Raw genomic sequence first — 22,203 nt, forward strand, 5'->3', positions numbered from 1 at the left:
TTTTGATTTGGTGGTAGTGTTCGCTTGATAAAGGTTCATACCTTGGTGAGAAGTGGCAATTAGATTGGAATCAACCTTAGAGGTGCCTTGCGAGGAAGATGAGCTTTCTGAGAGTTTAAGCTTGGAGTTGAACTCCTCAAGAGCTCGTACATCTACCACTGGTGGCCCCCGTAGAGACGTGGTGTGGTTAGATTGCCTTCTATTCACACATTGAACTCCCCCTATCCGAGGTTTTCCTTTTTCCCACCAAGATGGATATCCATGCAGCTCAAAACACCCATCCTCTGTGTGTCCTTTTCTTTTACAATGATCACAAAGCAACTTGTTTTTGTCTATCTTGCCAAAGGGCCTGGGAGTACGGCGGTATTGCATAGATAAAGCCGCACGGTCATCTGCACATTTCAGATCATCCTCCTTAGGTTGAGCCAACCGAGTTTCTTCCTCAAGCACACTGGAAATAATATCATCGAGACTTGGCCATTCTGGTTGAGAGAATATAAGTTGTCACCGAAGGTTAAGCTCCAGGTTTAGTCCATCTAGAAACAGCTTGCCCACAATCGTCTCAAACCATTTGTGATGAATGGCTAGATCTCTCTTGTCAACTGCTTGAAAAGGATGATAGTAGTGTAGGTCCCTGTACAACCGTTTCAATTCACCAGCGTACTCTGTTACAGACTTTGTGCCTTGATTTAGATGAGTTAATTCCTCCATAATGCGGGTTGCCTGCATTTTGTTTGATTTCCCAGCGAATTGGTTCTCCAAGGCGGTCCACACTTCAGACACAGATGACATTATTTCGACCTGTTGTCGCACAATTGGATCCATGCTTCCTAACAGCCATACTAGAACTCTATCATTGATCTGTCTTGTGTGAGTATCACCACTTTTCTGCTTTTCTTCATCATCAACAAGCAGGTACTCATAGCCATGGGAACTCAGTATCAATTGAGCATGGCGTGCCCAACTGACATAGTTGCCAGGACCTAACAACCTCACTGGATTTGGTTCCAGGGCATACTTAACTGTCTCTGGGACTGCTTTAAGCTGCTGCTGCTCAAGCAATTTACTGAAAATTTCATACATTTTTTCTATACTTGCATCCCCTGACTTGTCTTTAGATTGTTCTGACATTTTCAATGCAAAAGCACACCCCAAGCACACTCAACAATTGTAAGACTCACCACGCAAGGTGCTACTTGCTGTAGTACATGAGCCTGATTTAATTTGGCCTCTCCACTGCTTGTAATGGAGATCTCACGCAGGAGAATAGCATCCAAAAAACAAACTTGGAGATGAACTAGCTATTGGCGTGATAGGTACCAGGAAGAACGATGGCACTTTGGGGATGAAATTGACTTTTCCGCAAACCACTCACCAAACCGGAGCAGCGCTGCAGACCTATGGCCGGGTCGGACGGCGGACTGCAGTAGGGATGAAGACGGGGATTCGGAGAGACCACACCACAACACACGACTACAGCGACCGCAAGCTCCAGAGTACGGCGACACAGCACCTCGTCAGCGGCCAATCTTCGCTCAAAATTTCAGGTGGAACACACAGGAACGAACCTGCTCTGATACCATATTGAATCTCATACGAAAATGATGCAGATTTGAGTGAGCTAGGTGGAAGAACGGAGAGAGAGAGAGGCAGAGGCGATGGATGGGGAATTTTCTGGATCTCTTCTCGATCCATCTCTCTATTCTCTATCTATATTATTTGTACATTTTACACTCCAGGCCTCTTACAGATATATAAATTCCAACTCACACCAACAATTACAAACTTAATTATGTGCAAGGCTAAAAGAAACTGCAGAAAATAATGATATGATGACAACAACTTGCAGAGTTAATGGTACTTTTTTTAAGTAGATGCATAGTGATCACAAGCACTTAAATCTACATCATCAATCTGATGAACAAAAAACTGAACAGATGTGCAGACTAAACTAAAGACTTGACATAAACCTATCATGCCCTATGTTCATACTTATTAGGTCCTAAACAATGATGTAATTTGTACACATCATAATAAGCGTATTACGAAGTAATAGTTGGAAGCTGCATGCCCTATGTTCATACTTGTTAGGTGCCGAAGAACAAAAGCATATATAATGTGAACACCTAAAGACCACTATCAAGATCCATTCATCCAAAGATCTTAAGAATCACAAGGGAATGTTCATTCTAAGGCGAATCACATTGAATTTACATATCTATTCGTTGTCAAACCAAAGCTAATTGTTCTCCCTAAAAACAAATATCTAAATCCTGAGGCGAGGCTTTATGTAATTCTGTTGTTGCTGTATTATAGTATAAAAATGAAGAAATGGCAACCATTTTTTTTTACAATTCCTGCAACGCATCAGACTCTACTAATTGAAGGAAATAGATGGTACTACTTACTTCAGCCCACACATCTCCTTTGCACAAAAAACGGAAATGTTCTCACAATACCTGCATGTCGCATACGTGTCTTAGCTCCAGGTAATCTAAATGCAGAATTACAGATATTTCTTGTATTTTCTAAGATGAGTGGTGATAATTAAGGAATCTAGCAGAACATATGTAAATTAAAAGGAACACATATTTTTCCAAGTCTGCATTGTGAAAAGAAAAGATGTTTCGAAGACATATTTACACACGGAGAAAAATTAGTCATTGGATACAGTTCCACAGTATAATCACTAACAAGTAATAACATGGCTCCCAAGTCTGACGGTTTGGAACAAACAAGCGAAGGTGTAAAATCAGTGTCCTTAATATGTCAAAGCAGAAACCAAAACTGTACCTCATCATTTTCCTCTATCTAAGAGTTGTACTACAATTGTTGATTCCAATAGCTCTCCCATTTTGATAAAACATGATCTGAAATATTTCTAGTTATTTTTCTTCAACTTAATTGTTATTCTTAAAAATGTTGGTTACTTATATCGATTCAAAGAGCTATCAAGGTTTTTTTTACACAATGGCATCTTATTAATCTCCTCTTCCGGAAATTGGTCAATGCATGGATGAGCAGGATAAAGTAGTTTCGAGTCTACATTCATAAATTTAGCACTGAGTTAACAAACATATTAAAAATCATCTCGGCAGGAAATTAGTGGTCAGTGGCCATGCCAGGTTTACCGTTCTGCGTCTTTGTTTATTGCTCTTTGTAAAGCAGAAACATTGCAAAACTGTGGTGTGAAATGCTCCATTAGTCTAGATAGTTGGTTATTTTTCTTGTTGCTTGCACAACTTCAGGCACATGATGTGTGCACAAAAGAAAGAATTGAGTGTCGACTATTACAAAAATCTGTAGAAATAAAAAACAGAAATCAACCACAACTTACTCACCAATCTAAAACTATTTAAAGTGAATGTTAAGAAACCAAAAGCAGTATTACATGTTAACTTATTTCACTGAACAAAGGGTCGTCATTGCAGAAAATTTGAAGAGTTTTATAGTGCCATTTATCCATTCAACTATATACAATTTTGATCTTATTTTAATGTTCGAAAAAATTCTACCTCTGCATGAACGAACAGTTATATAAAACTGGTATCTCGAAACATTAGAAGTGATGGAGTAGTATTGTGAACATATATCCGAAACCAAAATTCCATGTACTTCGCGGTCGAGTTTCACCTTGCTACCTGCACAAAAAAATGACATGGCAAACATCACACAAACATACGAGCAGGTATGTTAAATCCGGACACGGATAGATCGGTGAGTTTTTTTTTTGAAATAGACGTAGGAGAGCTGTGTATTTCGATTGATTAGAAGAAGCGGTAAAGAAATCGATGCTCGGTTAATTAAGGGAAACCAAGCTAAAACCTTTACAAAGAGTACACCACACCTAGGCTCGGACACAACAGGACATACAGGAGACAGCTACGAGCATGTAAGACGACATCACCGTCGCCGGAGAGAAACGACATGTCCGACGAAAGAGGAGCGAACAAGTGCCTCTCCGACCCCGAGAGGGCGCCCAACCTAACTCGCCTGGCGCCACAAGCATGTCGTGTGCGCACCAAGTGCCCACCACCATCGCCCCCGACGGACATATCACCGAGGGGAGCTCCTGCCGCATTCCTGCCGACCAACGACCAGCCCAGACGGATGCACCACCAATGGCACCAAGCACACCAAAACGCTGCCCACTTCAGATCCACCGCACCACCACTATCAAGTGTTCCGAGCATCCAACTTGGCTCCAAGGCAATGCTTTCAACAAAGTAATGACGCCAATGGCGCCACCATTACACACGGTTTTCACCGGGAGACAAGTACTCGAAGAAGGGAGAGGTGTCGGATCCCCTCGATGGCGCCTCCAACAAGGCAAAATCACACCCGAAGGCATCATTCGCCACCAGCCCAGACCGAAGTCGAGCATGACTTTCGTCAGGGAGCCGAGCACCTATGCCGGAGACGGCGTCTCCAACACACCACCACCAAACCGGAGCAGCAGACGCCACCTGCTACACCGCCCAAGAACCAGCCGAAGCGCCGCCGGCACGCAAGCCAGAGCAACCCGAAGGCCTTGCCCCGACCATGCCACCGCGGACCACCATCCCCACAAGGAGCCACCAAGCAACCCGACTGCAGACAGTCGTCGGCCGACCCACCTCCGGGCCTCCGGACGCCAAATTCCGGATCTGGCCGCTCCAGGCCAGAGGCCGCCCGCTGCCCGCGCCCCCAGCAACACCGCCAGCCATCGATCTGGACCACCTCCAGATCCACCACGCCCGCCGCACCAACGACATCCCAGCATCACGCCGGAGGAGAGAAGCAGGGCCGCTGGCGAGCGCCCGGGCCACCACCACCCTCGCCGGACCAGATCTAAGCAGGGGACGCCCCGAATCGTCGCGAGCAGGCATCACGGGCGGCCACCACGCTGCCCCCGCAGCCGTAGCGGCGGCGCCACCGTCGAGAGCCCCTGGGGCCGCCGCCCCAGCTTCCTGGCGCGGAGCCCTGCCGCGGCACCGCCGCCCGCAGCTCCATGCCTCCGCCGCGTCGCCGCGTAGATCTGGATGACATCTCGCTGCAGCACAGCACCTCGCGCCCGTGCCCCGCGCCCAAAGCTGCCCTGCCGCCACCTTCCTTGGGTCAGCCCGAGCTTCGCTGGGACGACAGGAGGAGGGGAAGAGAGCTGCGGCGGCTAGGGTTGTCTCCCCCGAGCCGCCAGGGAGGCGACGCGGGGGTCTGGACCGCCGGGTAGATCGGTGAGTGGAGGTGGAATACCTGCGTATTCAAGAGGTCGTTGGGATGGCTGGTGTAGTAGGAGGCGCACAGGAATAGGGAAGGTAGCAGAGGCATCGGAAGCTTGTGCTTCACACATGATTTGGTGAGCGGGGGTGATATTGGCCAGAGTAGGCATCGCCGGGGCGGTGACCCCTCCCTGATGCACTCGTCTTGGGGAAAGACAGGAAAAGGAGGACGGTGGCTGGGCGATGGCGGAGGCGTCGTTTCACTTCACGGACGGCTGCATGGGGCGAGGTCCGAAGAGCCGGAGGGAATGGCGGCGTGGCGGCATGTGCAGGGTTTCCGGAGAGGATAGGTCGAGGTGGATTGAGATGAGAGGTCAAGGTCGAGGTTTTTTTTTCGAGGTAAGGTCAAGGTTGAGTTTTTTTTTCTTTTAGGGAAAGTCAAGGTCGTGGTGAACGAGCGGCTTTGGATTTTGTCTCCGGAGTAGCGGCCTCTCCCTCCAGACATGAACCTAGCCCATTTGGCCCAAGTCATAGGAAACAACGGAATTAGTTCCGGGAGCAGCGGCCCACCAGTGTTAAGCGCTCGGTGACCAGCGTACGTAACCCACGCGGGATTAGAACGACATCCAGTGGCCAGGAATCGTCAAAACAACACATCCAATGGTTAAAAATGTTAATGGCCTGAGAGAGCAGGGAAAATGATTAGTTATAATGTATTTAAATGTCGGGACAACCAATCTGATAGAACACACTATCTCCATAGGAAGTGTTACATATATCGCATATGGCTGTGACACACATAGGCACCTATATTTAGTCTATGTTATTATGTATATTTAAGGTACGTACATGGAAAGGACGGGTATATTATGACGATATATCTCCATACACAAAACAATGCATACATATAGTGCATATACATATATGCTCATTCCCGACTTGGCAATAAACTTTATAATTTGCGTCCCTTATGCAATCCTGTCGACCTTTTTCATGTGGCATTGCGTGAATTCACCATAACAGCTGGGATGTGTGTGTTCACGAGATACGAGCTCCAGTTGATGCAGGCAGGATCACAATCAAACATGGAATCCTCATTTAGCTTGTCTGTAGTGGTCGCCACCCACAGCTTCCTCATGTTCGTGTCATCAAAGCTTTGTAGGACACATGGAAAATTGGATAAGTACAGTAAATAATGAGCAACAAACAATTTAAAACATTCTCTAGCCAACAAAAACCTTGAGGCAAAATCCATACATCCTACATTCCAAATTAATTGAAGTTTTAGATTAGTCATAAGTCAAACAATTTTAAGTTTGGCCAAGTCTATGGAAATGTATGCTAAGATCTATGAAATCAAATATATATTGTGTGAAAATATATGTACTCATAGGTGTACGTAATCCCACATTCAATATATATCTTGTAAGTAACTATTACACCCGAAAATACACATGTTCAACATGGTTTCATGCGCACCCCCGTGAATAGTAAATTCAGAAGAAGAAGAAGAAGAAGAAGAAAAATCTGAATTTTGGGGTATCAATCTTGGTCGACCATTCTACTCAGTTGTGTAGTTTCGTGAAGGAATGACACCTAGGGTATTTCGTAGTAAGGAAAATACGATCTGACTTTACCATTCATTCAAATAGTGTTTTTGAACAAAGCTTCGATTTTGTTAGTTTTTTCCAGAATACCTAGGATGTCATGTCTTCCTGAAACTTCATATACAAGAGTACCTATTATACCTATGTATCTATTATACATATACAAATATACAAGCATGCATGGTAAAAGTGTGGACAAACATTAGTATTCTACAATAATATTTTTTACTATCAATGTTACCGCCTTACTACAATATTGTGGAAATTACTACATTTTGTACACCGGTTTACTATATTTTGTATAGATTTTTCCTAGGGCTACACACACACACACATATTCTATACTCCTGAGGTATGGATGCCACGGTTAACATACCTCTTGTATGTATCTAGTATACCACTTTATCTTTCTCAATATAGTTTTAATAAATTATTTTAAGAAATCGTAATATGAGTAGCATGAAAGAATATCTCCAGCCCCTACTTTTTGCAATAAACACTTCATACATACAAAAAAGCAGTATATATGCAATGATGCAAACTATGTAAAATATATGAACTTGGATTTTTTTTAGTAGAGCTCCTCTCATGTATATAACAATTACTAATGGAGCATATTACAAATAACAAAGAGCTATAACCAATTCTATCCAAGTGATATGGACTCCTTGGATTTTATGTACTTCCACACAAAATATACCTCTTAAATAAATATAGTATACCTCATTATAATCCTTAATGGGCTGAAATAACCGACGAACGTCACGATTCGAGTAATCAAACCGGACGATTCCTTTGTGGATGTTCGTGTTCCTACTGCATTTCTTTCCCCTTGCATGTGTGAGTCTTTTTAGAGCAACTAATTGCATGCATGAAAAATGCAAAAGAGATGCATGATCTCAACCTAGATTCTCTATGATTTTGAAATTCAAAATGTTTTATTCACAATTAAATTCGTTGCGACGAGATCTTTGAAATTAGATCCCATGTTGATATGTTCTGATGGTATATTTTTGGGTCCAAAGTTACCAGGCCCGAGGTATGCAAGTTATCATCATGTTGTTTACACTAAATTATCGGGGCATAAAAATGGTTCCAAACCTTCTTTCTCATTCATGTGCATGCATACGTACTAGAGGACAAAAAATTGATGTTATCATAAATTCTTCCATTTCAAAAATTCAAAACGTTTTGTATCTCAAACTGTCTGTCTGACTCAAAATCTGTTTTAATCTCTGAATCCGTCTTGACAAGACCTTCAAAACTAGATCCTATGTGGTATGCCTCGATGGCTTTTTTCGGGCCAAAAATTTACCACACCTTGGGTACATAAGTGACCACGCTTCTTACACAAAAGTTACCAGGTATGTTTCAACAACCTTCTTTCTGGGTCAAAATAATTAGGGTGTTTGTAAGTAAGTTATCATGTGGTGTGTATAGTACCATGTTATTTATACAGAAGCTACCAGGTGTATGTAATCAATAAAAAAATTCTCTAGGTGAAAGTTACCGTGGTGTTTGTACGTAACTTACCATGTATGTGCTATGTTAATTACCATGCTAATTACACAGAAGTTAAGGAGGGTATGTTTGCAACAACTTTTTTCATGGGTCAAAGTTACCATGGTGTTTGTACGTGAGTTATCAGCTCAGTAGTGTGTAAAATACTGTGTTATTTACACTGAAGTTACCGTGGCTATGTTCCAACAACTCCCCCAACCCCTCCCTGGTCAGTTACCGTGGTGTTTGCATGTAAATTATCAAATCTGCAGTGTGTATATTACCATGCTATTTACAAGCCATTAATGAGGTCAAGCTCAACATAGGGTCTTTAGAGACAAGGTCGAGTGTTCATGTATAAATATATCTTATTAATTATTCTAGGATACCTAAATACGAGTTATATTAAAAATGATAACTGGGTATAATCACTTCATCTATGTAGTATTTGAAGAGTGGAAGTACGCACCCCCAAGAGTATATAACCATTTTCCTTTACCTAAGTGATTATATATGTAACATTGCTTGCACATGCATTCTAGATTTTTAGTTGTACCTAATACTTGGTAAGTTAGTTTAGAATAGTTAGCACTAGTACACATCGACCATAATAGTTAGCACTAGTACAACATTCTCAAATTTCTCAGTAAAACGTTCACACTTGTACAGATAACCCAACCTACACTATGAAACATCACTATACCTTTTCCCCAAACAGAATGTTCTAGCTGGTCCTTGATGATGGAGGCTACAATTTTTTGGTAGGAACTACATATTTTTAAGAATAGAGTAAAATTTGCATCACTGCCACTATTATGTCCTTATATAGCAAGTACCAACTACCACTAGCAACATCTAGTTCCAAACATGTGTTATTCTAAACTTCTCTAACACAAACATGAAGTCATGGTAGGTCTTGTGAAATTTACTTGTAGTTATCCACTTAAGAAGCATTCAAAGAACTACTTATTATTGAAACAATGCTAACATAAAAAGTTCACATGTAGTTTCCAGAACATTCAAATAAACTAAATCTACTTCCTGTGAAATGAAAGCCAAAAGTAAATATTGGTTTGTGAGACCAATCACTAAATGGTACGTGGTTCTAGACTCTTATAACAAAATAGCGTTACTTCTGTGGTAATCTACAAAATTAAGTTGAAGTTGCTCACCACCCTTTAAAGAAGACATATGGAGCGTACAACTTGGCGACAAGCATCAGGAAATTGTAGCCGCGGTTCAGCTTATTGTAACTCTTGGAAAATGAACCCCCAAATGCACTCATCACATGCAACATCTGTATATCACAAGATTTCCCAAGTCATTACATAATTCACAGTTTTAACATATTTATTTCATCATTCCTAAGTAAATATCTATTTAAATGACTTGAATATGAACCTGTATTTCTTTCTTTTCTGTTAAAACTTCTCTCTCTCTCTCTCATCTATAATTCGAAATATTCTAAGTACCAATGCATATTGTAACGCGTACTAAAGCAAAATAAAGGGAGGGTTCTTGGAGATTGAACCTGTAGTTTGTAGCTATTATTGTCGACGTCTACATATTCACATAGATTGAAAGTACATATGAATTGGAAAGAAAAATGTGCGTACCTCTAATGCTATCTTATACCGTAGGATCATGTATAAATGGAAATGTGTGTATTTCTTGAAAAGGAGCACCCTTTTATTCTTGACAATCATCCCACTGTTGGATACACGAGGATTTGCACGAAAGTATTCATAAAGTGATTCCTCTGTAATAGAATAGTTCAAAGGATTCCGATGGCCTGAGGTCACATGGTAAATTGCTTGAGCTCTGTGCTGGTCCCAATGAATGGCCATGGCTCTGTGCTGGTATCTATAAATATTGTAGTTTTCAAATTAAATTCAAACCTATAACTATAAGAATACCCCATAAACGTATATGCTAGTTAATTACATATGAGTGAAATGTATAAACTTCATATGCGTTAATAATACACTAACAGCCCAGAATTATATTAAGAATAATCTCTAGGCACCCTATTTGACGTAGTTGGCAAACACATGCCTCTGTACATGGTTAAACAACTTTTGATATGTGTATGTATGTTTTGGATTAGTTTTTGTGCAATACCCACCATATCACTTATGACATTATGGTCGGCGATGAAACATGGAAGTTTTTGGTCATTGTAGGCGACATACAACATATCAATTGTCCTGCAACCAATGTGACATAATCAACTAACACACACATAATATAAGTACTAATATAGTTGCATAAAACGAGTTAGTATGAAGGACAAACACTTCATTTAAAAAAAATTACCTAGTCCTCTCTATCCATCCAGGCATTGGATCTTGGAAAGTGCTGAGTATGATGCTAGGGCGGACTATGACAACCGGAAGGTCTCGTCCTAAGTTACCAAGCAACATCTCCCCTAAAGCCTTTGTGAGTGAGTACACGTTAGGCCAACCAAAGTGCCTAGCCCTTGAAAAAAATGTTGTTAATTAGCTCATGTTACTTATGTTAACTAGAACATCTTGGTCACATATGTTTATAGAAAATCATTCAAATGATATGTATATTTATGTTTCCAAACCTTTTCAACCCAAGTTCCTTCATTTTCTTCTTTTCTAACTTGTCATTAGAGGAATGCATCCTGAGTGTTGACTTGAAATTCTCAACTAATTTTATCTCAGCTTGAACGTCCAAGTTGTAACCTTTCCTTAGTGATTCCCCTGATTTGAATGGTTTCTCCATTAACAAGCCTTCTTGATCACCGGCTACAAAAGCTACTCAAGACAGCAACAACGAGAACAACATCACTACTTTTGGTGAGTATATGATGTTTCATCATATATATGCACAGAACATCTACATTTTAAACATATGTTTCATCACTTTCACAAAGATGAGCTAAGGAGCATGAGTTATGGACGTTCTTACCTGTGGAAACATGAAGGAGCATTTTGAGATTACCACACTTGTTTGCTAAATGGCACACATGGGCGACCCCTAAGGCATTTGAAGCCAAAGCAACATCATATCTGCACACGGAATATCCAGTGATATGCTGATTCACAACCTATATGTTAGCCTTCTAAAACAATACATCAAATGGTGACATACCTAAATTTCCTATTGGCTATCTCTTCATTAACACGATAAGTATCTTGTTTGTCATTAGGTTTCTCATATATCAATTAATGTTCCTAGTGTAGATCAACAAACCATATTTATAAAAAATGTATTTAAGATGAACCCTCGCAAAAAATGTACTGAAGATGACAAGGTTATGCATGACTGGAAAAAGCACTAGACCGATATATAGATGAAGTTTTTCTATTTGAAACTACATGACTCTTATTTATGAGTATTTAGCAGAATTTATTATACTACTTTTCTCCAAAGAAGTTGGTACTCTGAATCGGGTGTCCATGTCAGTCGATTAAGAAATAAATGTTTCTCAGTCTACTAGTATTATAAGCACCTCTCGTAGAAGCTAGTAGTTGCAGCTACACTGACAATGACATCAATTTCCTTGGATATCTGCTCAATCGTAGAGCTTGGGAGTGCACAATTTTCGTACACGATATCTCCAGCTAAAGGGAAAATTTTGTCTTTTATCAAAGAGTTGAAATCAGCTCCGTGCCTGCTTCGCAGAACATCAAAGAGTTCTGTTCCAACAACCTACACAAAATAGTATAAGAAAAGCTAAGTTTGAAAGATACTTGAATTCCACAAATAAATTAATACAGATTAACTTCTTTTAACATCCATAGCGAGGATTGGACCACACATTCAAAAACGGCACTAGGAGGGAAACAACAATGTGACTGTCAACGTGTCACTAGTTAGACTTGCATCTTGAAGAAGTAAACACCACAGAAGACATGGCGATTCATGCTCTCCAGATTACCCGAGGAACAACATGATGGAGTCCGCGAGTCAGCTTGAAGAGGCGGGCAAACATATATTACAAAGGTTCTACATGGCTTGCTATAGCTAGGAGGAAATTTGTGGCACTCACGCGTGTGGGAACGGACCCCATTTTTCTAACATATATTACAAAGGCTCTACATGGATTGCTATAGCTGGGAGGGAATTTGTGGCACGCATGTGTGGGGGCACTGGCCCCGTTTTTATTTTAGCTTTCAATTTTCAACCTTTCGTATCTTTTAAATAGAAATCCAGATTAAGTTTCGATTTCATATTCCTATTTGTCGTGATGAAGAATTTCAAATAAGACCCTTTTAATATATGTTTTGGGGACTTTAAAGAACTTTGTTAAGTTTCATCTACTGAAACTTGATACAAAGAACGAAAAAAATATCACAAATTCCAGAAACTAAAACTTAAAACTTGGTGTGCCATGGTGCGGAATCCAACAACTTTGCAGATCGTGAGGCAATTGTGTGGCCGGACACGGCTGGGTAGGTGTGTGCCCCTGCGAATTTCCGTGCTATAGTTGCGTTAATTGACGGGCAATGTTTCAGTAATTGTATGTATATTAGCCACTAGCGCAATGTCTCCAAATAACTCTTCTATATACTTGACATAGCTTCTTTTTTTTAACATCATACTCACCATAGCTTGTTGTTTCCACGGGCCCGGTCCTGAGATTTCAGGGGCCCGCAACGAAAGGAGAACATGGGGCCCATCAAATATTATCCTTAGATATAATACTAGCCCACTAACAATATATTAAAAAAAGAATTAGAGGTATGTGTTCTTCGACATTGTGTCATCTGGAGGTGGGATGTGGCGTGTTCTTCTCTCGACGACTTGTCTATCAACATTGCCTCGTGGGGCCAATGATGTGACGTTTCCAGTAAAATCAAGCATACACCAGGTGCATAATCAGGAAGATCCTCATCACTGGCTCGACTAGTGCGGCCCACCCAGAGCTATCTCTAGAAATTTGGGGCCCTGGTGCGAAACGCAAAACCGAGTCCCCTGAATTTGAATAACTTATGTAACCAAAGTATACTCTTGCGTAATTATGTAACTTAGATACATGTTATTATATAAAATATTTAAAAATATATGAATACTAAAATAGCGGAGGGCCGGGCGAATGAATCGAGGGAGTCATGTAATGGTATTTATGGTAGAATACTTGACAATTTAAAATGTCACATGGTAAAAAAATGCTACTAAAATAAAATGTTTCACTTGAAATACAGGTCTTGTTTTGTGGGGGCACTTGGAATATAGGTTAATTATATAAAGTTGGTTTTTCGAGATAATCTGGGCAGCGGAGCGGCAGAGCCTCGGCAATAGGCGAAGATGCGGTCAGACGCACGTTCGAGATTAATGGATTGCTAGATGGACCCCACCCGCTTGATCTTTTCATGGGCTGAACCCGTCCACCATTGCAGGCTACCTTGATCGAGTTAATTATATAAAGTTATTTTTGATAATTGGTTACAGTCTCTATTTAGTTTATCATTGTAATTGACCAATTTTTTATATAAACATTTTTATGACAGGAATTCTTATTTTCAAAATTATGATTTGTAAATCAACTTATCTAGACCAAAAACATATATTTCAATAACATCCATGTTCTTTTAGCGATTAATTACATGATTTCATACAAACTATGGTTATTCATTCCAATATGTTTAAATATGTTTCAAAACTACGATTTCCTTACCCCGCAAAAAAAACTGCAATTGCTTGTAAGGCTTACCATGTATGCATATTTATTATTTTTATATTTTGATGTCAAAATACTATTGTTGGTAGCTTCCATGATAGCTAGCTATAACTTTTGGTAGTTTATAGGGATCTCACCTCTATGCCATGAAAACCACTATTTAAGACATTGAGTAATAGTAGTAGTTAGTTTATTCCTTCATTTTGGCCATAATGTAAAAGATTTGTGTGAAACATGTGATGGCTCCTGATAGTGCACTCTATTGACATAGGAGGAGAGGCTTGTTTAAGTGTATTTTGTCCTATGTTAGATGCAATCATGGCTTACTTAACTACCACATACTCATGATTACGACTAGATAGGAAAAAGGAAGGGCTGAAGAAAGAAAGGGTATGCATAGTTGTGACAAAGACATCCTTCTTTTATCTTTTGCCATTATCTAAAGGTGACGATGATGATGATGATTACTATTACTATTTGTTATATATACCGTGGGTTATTCCTTAGCGTTGTCTACAGCGGTCAATGGATGTCTGGAGATCATATGAAATTAAATTAGCATCTGACTAAGAGATAGTATCTGATACAAAGGCCAAACTATCATCTCATTTCTCTTAGGTAAGAGAGGACAGATTTGTTTTTATTCATCATTCATAGTCCAGATCTTCCCTTGATTCTATTGTTAGACTGAAGGCAAACGTACCTCGGTGAGCACACGATGCTGGGCGGATGCGGCGTCTGGTGAGCGCACAAGAAGGTAGAGCTTCCTCACGTCCGGCTGGACCCTTAGTATCTTCTCCACCAGCACTACATTATACCATGCATATACGTTATTGCACACAAAGCTCTAAATATTTTTGACTTGATTCAACCTCTGAATTGATTAGTAAGCTAAGCCATGCGTGGACCAGTAATCAAACAACTACGCCTAACTTTCTTTTTGCAACACTAATATGATATATAGGACTAGGACGTGACTGTCCAGCCCTATGCTAAATCTGCCACTAAATAAAGATCATTCTACTTAGAAAAGGAGGGAGAACCAGTGCATGAGTAGATTGGTACTCAAATGTACGTACATTTTCCGAGGAAGCCCGTCGAGCCGGTGATGAGGATGCTCCTGCCCCGGAAACACCCGATCACCGCAGCGGCGTCCATGGCTTCCTGGATGCTTGCAGATCAACGCTCCAATGCACGTTGCCTGCCTATAGCTGGATTAATCTTTGTGTGGGTGATCGCTGTGGCCTGGGTGCTAGCTATTTATAGGCAGGATAACCATCCGCGTGGGTGATATTAATTTCTTCCGTGGGGGACGTGGGTGCTTTATGGCCATAGCTTTAGAGTATCTCTAACAGAGCCCCCTCCCCCCTGGAAAAAACTCCCGAATAAGTAGTTATTGGGTCTGTCCCAATAAGTTAGGAGAAGTTTGCAGGTGAGATGTTTTTTCAGAGCCTAATAATTCTTTCCCAATATTAAATCTAACATATGGGTCTTGTCAGTGAGAAATCTCTTTTTGAAGACCACATCGGCTCTGGTGGTAACGGTGGTGGGTGATGACGGAAGTGCGGATTGTGTCAACGGTGGCACCGTGGTTCGTCGACGCGGTGGTGGGCTGCGACGGCGGAGCGGTGGTACGACAGTCGACTCTAGTGGCAGCATGATGGTCTGAAGGGTAGCATGGAGGTCTAACAGGTGGTCGAGTTGATGACACGGTGGTCCGGTGAGTGGTCTAGTGGATGGCGCAATGGTCCGGCGGGTGCTCCGATGATGGCATGGTGGTCAGGTGGACTTCTCGGGCATCTTGCGGCACCTAAGGGGCCAACCCGGGCACTGTCTGAGCTTGTAGTGTGTTCCCTCATTTGAACCTTGAGGTTGTTCAAAAGGGTCAACATCTTCAAGACCGTCTAAGACCTTACACATAAACACCCTAGCCAAGGTGGCCGGCATCGAAATATTGTGCATGAGTTTGACTTTTGCCGCAACGACAATACCCGTTGCGACCTCTTTTAGTTGGCCGTTCACCATGGATTGTAGAGTGCATGGGTGTCCACCTGCCAAACCTATGTTTGTTTTTTTTGATATTTATTAGATCAAACACTCGCTGCATACTGTTTACTTGCCCTTTACATATCTGTTCTTTTTAAAAAAAATGGACAGTCCGAAATGACCATGTTAATGAAATAATGAGTAACGGACCCCAAGTTCGATGCATTGCTTCTAGGTGCACTTCCGCGACCGGCCGGCCGGAATATGCATTATATCTCTACTACAATTAGGCCAGATCGATGGACAGGTACACATAACGTCTAGCTATTTTACGTGCGACGCTTCGCTTCGGCTACGTCGTAGTGTAGTGTGTGGCCGGACAGTGGCGCGTGCATGTGCGTGTGGTATTGCGATGCTGCCCAAATCATACCCTACTAAGAAAACTCATTAGTTAACAGTCGCCATCTACGCTTTAAAACATGTCGTCATCTACTATTACATCGGGGAGATGCTAGTTGTGAGCAGTAGGTCGCCGTACGAGGTCATCACAAAGACCATCATTACACGCGACCAAACATATCAAAACCTATTTGAACGGAGATGACCACAAGGAACACGTCTGCAATTTGCACATTATTGCCTCATACACTACACACACAAAAAACATACATTGCCATGTGTTTTTTCGTAAGCCCAGTGTAATTTATCAACCAATCGCCATATAAAAGGGTAAGCAAAGAGCGAACGGCAAGGCCCATGGAGAAGAAATGGCCCTTGGTTACGTACCTGTACGCCGACAAGCACCTGCAAAACATTGGGCCTACGGCACGCTCTTTAAAAGGGTCAACACCTTCAAAAGGGTGAAGGTGAATATATATCTTCAAAACCGTCTAAGACATTACAAACAGCCTAGCCAAGGTGACTGGCATCCAAACATTGTGCATGAGTTTGCCCTTTGCCGCAATTAAAATACCTGTTGCAACCTCTTTTAATTAGTTGGACGTTCACCATGGCTTGAAGAGTGCACGGGGCGTCCACATGCGAAACCCACATCTCTTTTCTTGATATTTATTAGATCTAAGATGCCCTTTAGATGTATTTTCTTGTAAAAATAAATGGGCTAGCCGAAATGGCCATGTTAACGGACCCCAAGTTTCATGTCTTGCTTCTATGGAGCGCTGATTTTTTTAATGTTTTTTTTGCCGTGAGTCACAAATTAATATTCTTGGTTTCTCAAAGTCTATTGGGCTTGATGACGTAACACACAAACTCTGAGCAAAATAGATTCATCACCACCTGTGAGCATCACCGCCACATATTCAAGCTGAGATGTCGATGACAATTCAAATGAAATTATTCTAGAAGACTGTTAGGTGAACAGTCGTTATATCCATTGGGGAAATCGTACGGTGTCGCTAGCTACTGAGAAAATCATTAGGTAACAGTCGTCACTACTCTTTAAAACAAGTCGTCATCTAGTATTTACATCGGGGAGATGCTAGTTATGAGCAGTACGTCGTCGTACGTGGTCATCACGAAGACCATCCATGCAATTGAACGCGACCTCGCCAGGAACAAGTTTTGCAGTTAGCACATTATTGACTCATACGCTACTTGAAAAATATATATTGCCTTGTGTTTCTTTGTAAACCGAATGTAATTTATCGACCACTTGGCATATAAGAGGATAAACCGAGTGCGAACAGCAAGGCATGCACAAAACACTTGGTCTACCGCACGCTCTCGACATACCGCAGGTCAAGCACTCACTTTTACGCAGCAGACGACAACCTGTCTGTGACACATGGACATGCCCGCCGCACTTGACCGCTCATTGACAGCGGGAGGTATAAGCCGAGTGCCCTCTAAGACCTATCTTGGATTATATATTACATTTCCTTTTCTTAGAATAGGAAAATGATTCTCTCCCATATGCTAAGTGTCGGACATCGATCACTCATATTATGTTCGGATTCATCTTTATTAGGTGGTAAAATTTTAATTTTAAGAATATCCATATCATGCACAAGTCTATCCATGTGGAAATCATGGAAAAGTCACAAAGTAAGTAATTTATTTGGTTATGTACTAAATAGCAATAGTGGGAATTTCTTATGTTACACAATAAATAATAGAAAATTAGTAAAAAAAAAACATGGCAGTGGCGGGTGCACTGGCTCGCTCGCCACAGGTAATATAGTTAGCAGTGGCGGGCACAATCTAGAGCCCGCCACTGGTACCAAAATGATTCCTTCTGATTGGTTGAAATGTCCATCCCACAAATTGATGACGTGGCTTAATTACATCTGCACGTCCACACCCATCTGTGCTTTCTCTAATTGGTGGAGATAAGAGGAGAGCCACAGGCTCACCGGCCACAACCGCGTCTCTCTCTCGATCTCTCCCTCTCACTCTGAAGCTGTGATCCCCGTTTCGTATTTTTCTTCAGCGGCCGATCCTGACCAGCTTCGGCCATCTCTCCCGGTGGCAAGCAAGCTCCAGCAGCGCTGCAGTCTCATCTCTCTTCCTCACCAAATTAGATCCTCGCGTTGCCTCTTCTAATCCTACCCGCCTCTGTACATGCAGATGAAATGGTGCTCTAGTCCAGGTGAGATTATGCTCTAATGGCAACGTCGAGCAAGCTGCAGCGACGGCGGCTCTGGCAGGGCTGCATCGGATGGAGGGAAGAATGACACGAGGAGACAAATCCAGCACGCATGACGACGGATCCAGCTGTTGGGAAACGTTGCATGAAAAACAAAAAAAAACGCACACGCAATGATCTATCCATGGGGATGCATATCAACGAAGGGGAGAGTGTGTCTACGTACCCTCGTAGACCGTAAGCGAAAGCGTTTAACAACGCGGTTGATGTAGTCGAACTTCTTCATGCTCCAACCGATCAAGTACCGAACGCACGGCACCTTCGTGCTTCCCAGTTGGGTACATGTGGGTCGGCCCAAGTAGCTCATTTCAGGTTTTGAGAAGGTTATATAACCTTCCCAAACCCGCAAAAAAAACCTGTATTATTTTATTTATTTCGATTTTTTCTCTTTTTCTTTTTCATTTTCTTTATCTCTTAATTTCTTTTTTTTCATTGTTTCATTCCAAATTTTAATAATATTTTCGGAAATCTGGGAACTTTTTTTGTCAAAACAGTGAACTTTTTTCAAATCCGGATGAACATTTTTTTAGTTCAAAATTTGTTCATCAAACTCTAAAAATGTTCATATTTTTTGAAATTTCGAACATCCTTTTAATTTTTGAGATGTTTGTTTTACAAATTCACGAACATGTTTTGTAACCGTGAACAGTTTTCATAACCATCGACATTTTTTTCAAATTATGAACATTTTAAAATTATTGAAAACTTCTCACAAGCATTTTTTAGATTTGCAAACATTTTTTGAAAATTGTGAACATTTAATAAAATAATGAACATTGTTCTTGAAATCACAAATATTTTTTGAAGTGAGCATATATCATTTTACGAACATTTTTTTAAACCATGAATATTTGGTGAATACGCGAGCAATTGTTTCACAATTTGCAACTTTTTTGAATTCCGAAATATTTCTGAAAAGGGAAAACTGAAAATATAAAAAGGAAAAAAGCAAAGGGGCTTCCCGCCACGCACATGGGCCGGCCCATGAGGGTGCGCGTGGAGCTGGGTTGTACGCACTTCCCTTGTTTTAGGCACGCTGGTTGACATATAGGAGGTCCCTCGGAAAAGTCAGACGAGCAAGAAATAAATTGCATTCTATCACGCATAGGCATTCTCTAGGACCCCTACAGAAAAATCTAGGGATTCTTTTCAGAAATTAAGGGGGCATACAGTCGGGGCTCACACAAGTCGTGATGTGGCGACGACTCGTAGACACCCCCCCCCCCCCCCCCCCCCCCCCCCCCCCCCCCCCCCCCCCCCCCGCGCGGCCCCCGCGTCGTCCGCTTCGGGCGACTCGGGCGGCGGCTAAGGTTTCCCCGTCACGCCGCCGCTCCCTCACCCTCCCTTCCTCGCCGCCACCTGAGAAAGCCGCCGGATCCGCTCGCGCGGCCGCCCGTGATGGCGGCGGCGAGGCCTCGGCCGCTCCTTTCCTCAAGGAGGACCTCGGATCTGGGGCGGCGGCCCTTCTTGGCGAGGCGGCGGCGCCTTTCGGCCGGCGTCGTTCGCGGGGTGCTCTGACCGGCGGCCTCGACCACGCGGGTGGTAAGATGACGGCGGGTGGCAGCGGTGGCGCGAAGGTCTTCCCCTCCTCGTCAGATCTGAGGGTGGCTCCTTTCCCCTGTCTCCCTCGTCTCCGCCGCTTCTCGCCAGCCTCCTCCCGAGCACCGGTATGATGTGGGTGGGTGTTTGGTGGTCTGGTTCTGGGCCGCGGGAAACCGTTGGCCGGCTTGGCCGGCCTGGCAGCATCGACGTCCCCGACGCAGTCTCCTCCTTGGAGGTGCTGCAGAGGTCCTTCCCCTTTCCACCCCTGTTCCTCCTCCTGGGTGAAAGCCCAAAATCCGGCTTGGATTGGGCGGCGACGGCGCGCTGTGCGTCGTGTCTTCCTTGGGGGCGCCGCCTGGGGAGGGTTGCGCTCAGGTGAGGGGTTCAAGGTCGGAGCTTGGGTGGCTTGGGTGGTTCGGTGACGGCGGTGTCATGAGGTTCTCCTCGTTGGCCTGCCGGTTTACTTGATGCCTCTGCTGCCTTTCTTCAGTAGCTGCACCTGGTGGTTTTCCTGCAGCTCTCCGGCGTTCTAGGTTGTGGTGATGCGGCAGTCACGGAGTGCTTGAATGTTCAAGTGTTGGTGTGCTGCGGCTGCTCCAGGACCCGAAGCTGGCACATCCCCTGCTCTAGGGTGAGCGTCTCTCAAGTCCGCCGGGTACGGCGCCTTGCGAGCCATGGCGAGAGGGAAGGGTCCCTCTGCGGCGAGAGAGACGGCGGATGTGTGATGTCTTTCTACTCGGGCGTTGGTCGGGCTCACTTGCCACACTCTGTTGCAAGCAGGTCCTCGTCGTGCTCGTGTGTGCCTCACCCCTAGATGGCTGTTTGGCTGTAGTCTTCGGCTAGGACAAGCTTCGAGCTTTGTTTTCTTGTATTCTTTTTGAGCTTGTGCGACTCGTTGAGTTGTAAGCCTCCTAGAGTGTCCTCTTATATCATTTGGTCGTGGGGGTTTGTGTGTGTTTGTATTTCGTGGCCGGTTGATGGCTTTGTTAATTCAAAGCCGAGCTCTCCGCAAGCCTTCGTTCTAAAAAAAAAACAAGTCGTGATGTGTGGTCAATCCAAACCATCCACTCCGGATGCTCTAGCCTCCCGCTCGAACTTCTGCAGTGCAAGAGTACCCTAATTCTCAATTCTATGATTAGTGTGAAAGTTATTCTTTCAGGCTTCCTAATTTTTCAATTTTCTTTAAATTTTCTTATGTTGAATTTGTATCGAGGTCTGTTTCTATTAATAACATACATTTATACTGCTATTTTTTTTTACATTTATACGTCAATTTCTATATGTTCAACAAGCTATACTAGAGATTACAAAACAAATACATTGTTGCATGAAAATTTATGTCCATGATTAAGTGGTGCATCAGCACCCGCACCATCCATTGTTATTTTTGTTGTTTTTGGTAGTCTAAGGTTGACTGATATAATCAACATACATATGTATTGTAGAACGCATGTACATACATTCATACACATATGTACACACATACATGCGCACACGCACACATACATACATACATACATACATACATACATACATAGGGCATATATATACAGTAGCATTATTGCCCTGACTATTCTACATAGGTATTCAAAAGTCAAATTTTCATAAGCACAATAGTAGCATTTAAAACATGTTTGGAGAGAAGACGACACAACTTCCATAGGACTTGCCCCGACCTTCCCTGTTGTCGATGGTGGTGATGGGGAGACAGCAAGCAGCAACATTTTGAGATGGTAGTTTCTTTCTTCCGGGTGCCATTATCATCAGATCTGGGTAATTTCAGCACTTGAGTGCCATGGAACTGCAGTCTCGGTGTAAATTGAGCATCTTCACTGTTATATATATCACCACAGACAGTCAGCGCTGCTGAAAATTCTGTTTCTGTTTCAGCAGCCGGAGCTAGCACTATTGCAAACCCTGAATCCTCCACTCAAACGCACACATTACTTGGCAGGAAATCACATACGACACCAAATTCCAGAGTTGGCTGCCACCCGGATGAACAATAAACAAGTAATATAACAAACTGTCTGGAAACGATTCAGATACATA

The 22,203-nt window shown here is 42.6% G+C and overlaps 1 protein-coding gene across 1 annotated transcript; it reads right to left on the reverse strand.

Annotated features, from left to right (window-relative positions):
* Positions 1 to 6,074: 6,074 nt before the first annotated feature.
* LOC125532544 (fatty acyl-CoA reductase 1-like) lies at positions 6,075 to 15,116 on the reverse strand. Its single transcript, XM_048696575.1, has 11 exons — positions 15,038 to 15,116; positions 14,662 to 14,765; positions 11,787 to 11,986; positions 11,243 to 11,343; positions 10,896 to 11,088; positions 10,622 to 10,783; positions 10,332 to 10,512; positions 10,250 to 10,269; positions 9,922 to 10,168; positions 9,478 to 9,602; positions 6,075 to 6,352 (listed from the first exon to the last, which is right to left on the reverse strand). Exons 1-11 carry the CDS (start codon positions 15,114 to 15,116, stop codon positions 6,190 to 6,192), a joined length of 1,575 nt encoding a protein of 524 aa, XP_048552532.1. The 3' UTR covers positions 6,075 to 6,189.
* Positions 15,117 to 22,203: the final 7,087 nt, after the last annotated feature.

The sequence above is a fragment of the Triticum urartu genome, chromosome 1 (genome assembly GCF_003073215.2).
Source record: "Triticum urartu cultivar G1812 chromosome 1, Tu2.1, whole genome shotgun sequence".
Classification (NCBI taxonomy): domain Eukaryota; kingdom Viridiplantae; phylum Streptophyta; class Magnoliopsida; order Poales; family Poaceae; genus Triticum; species Triticum urartu.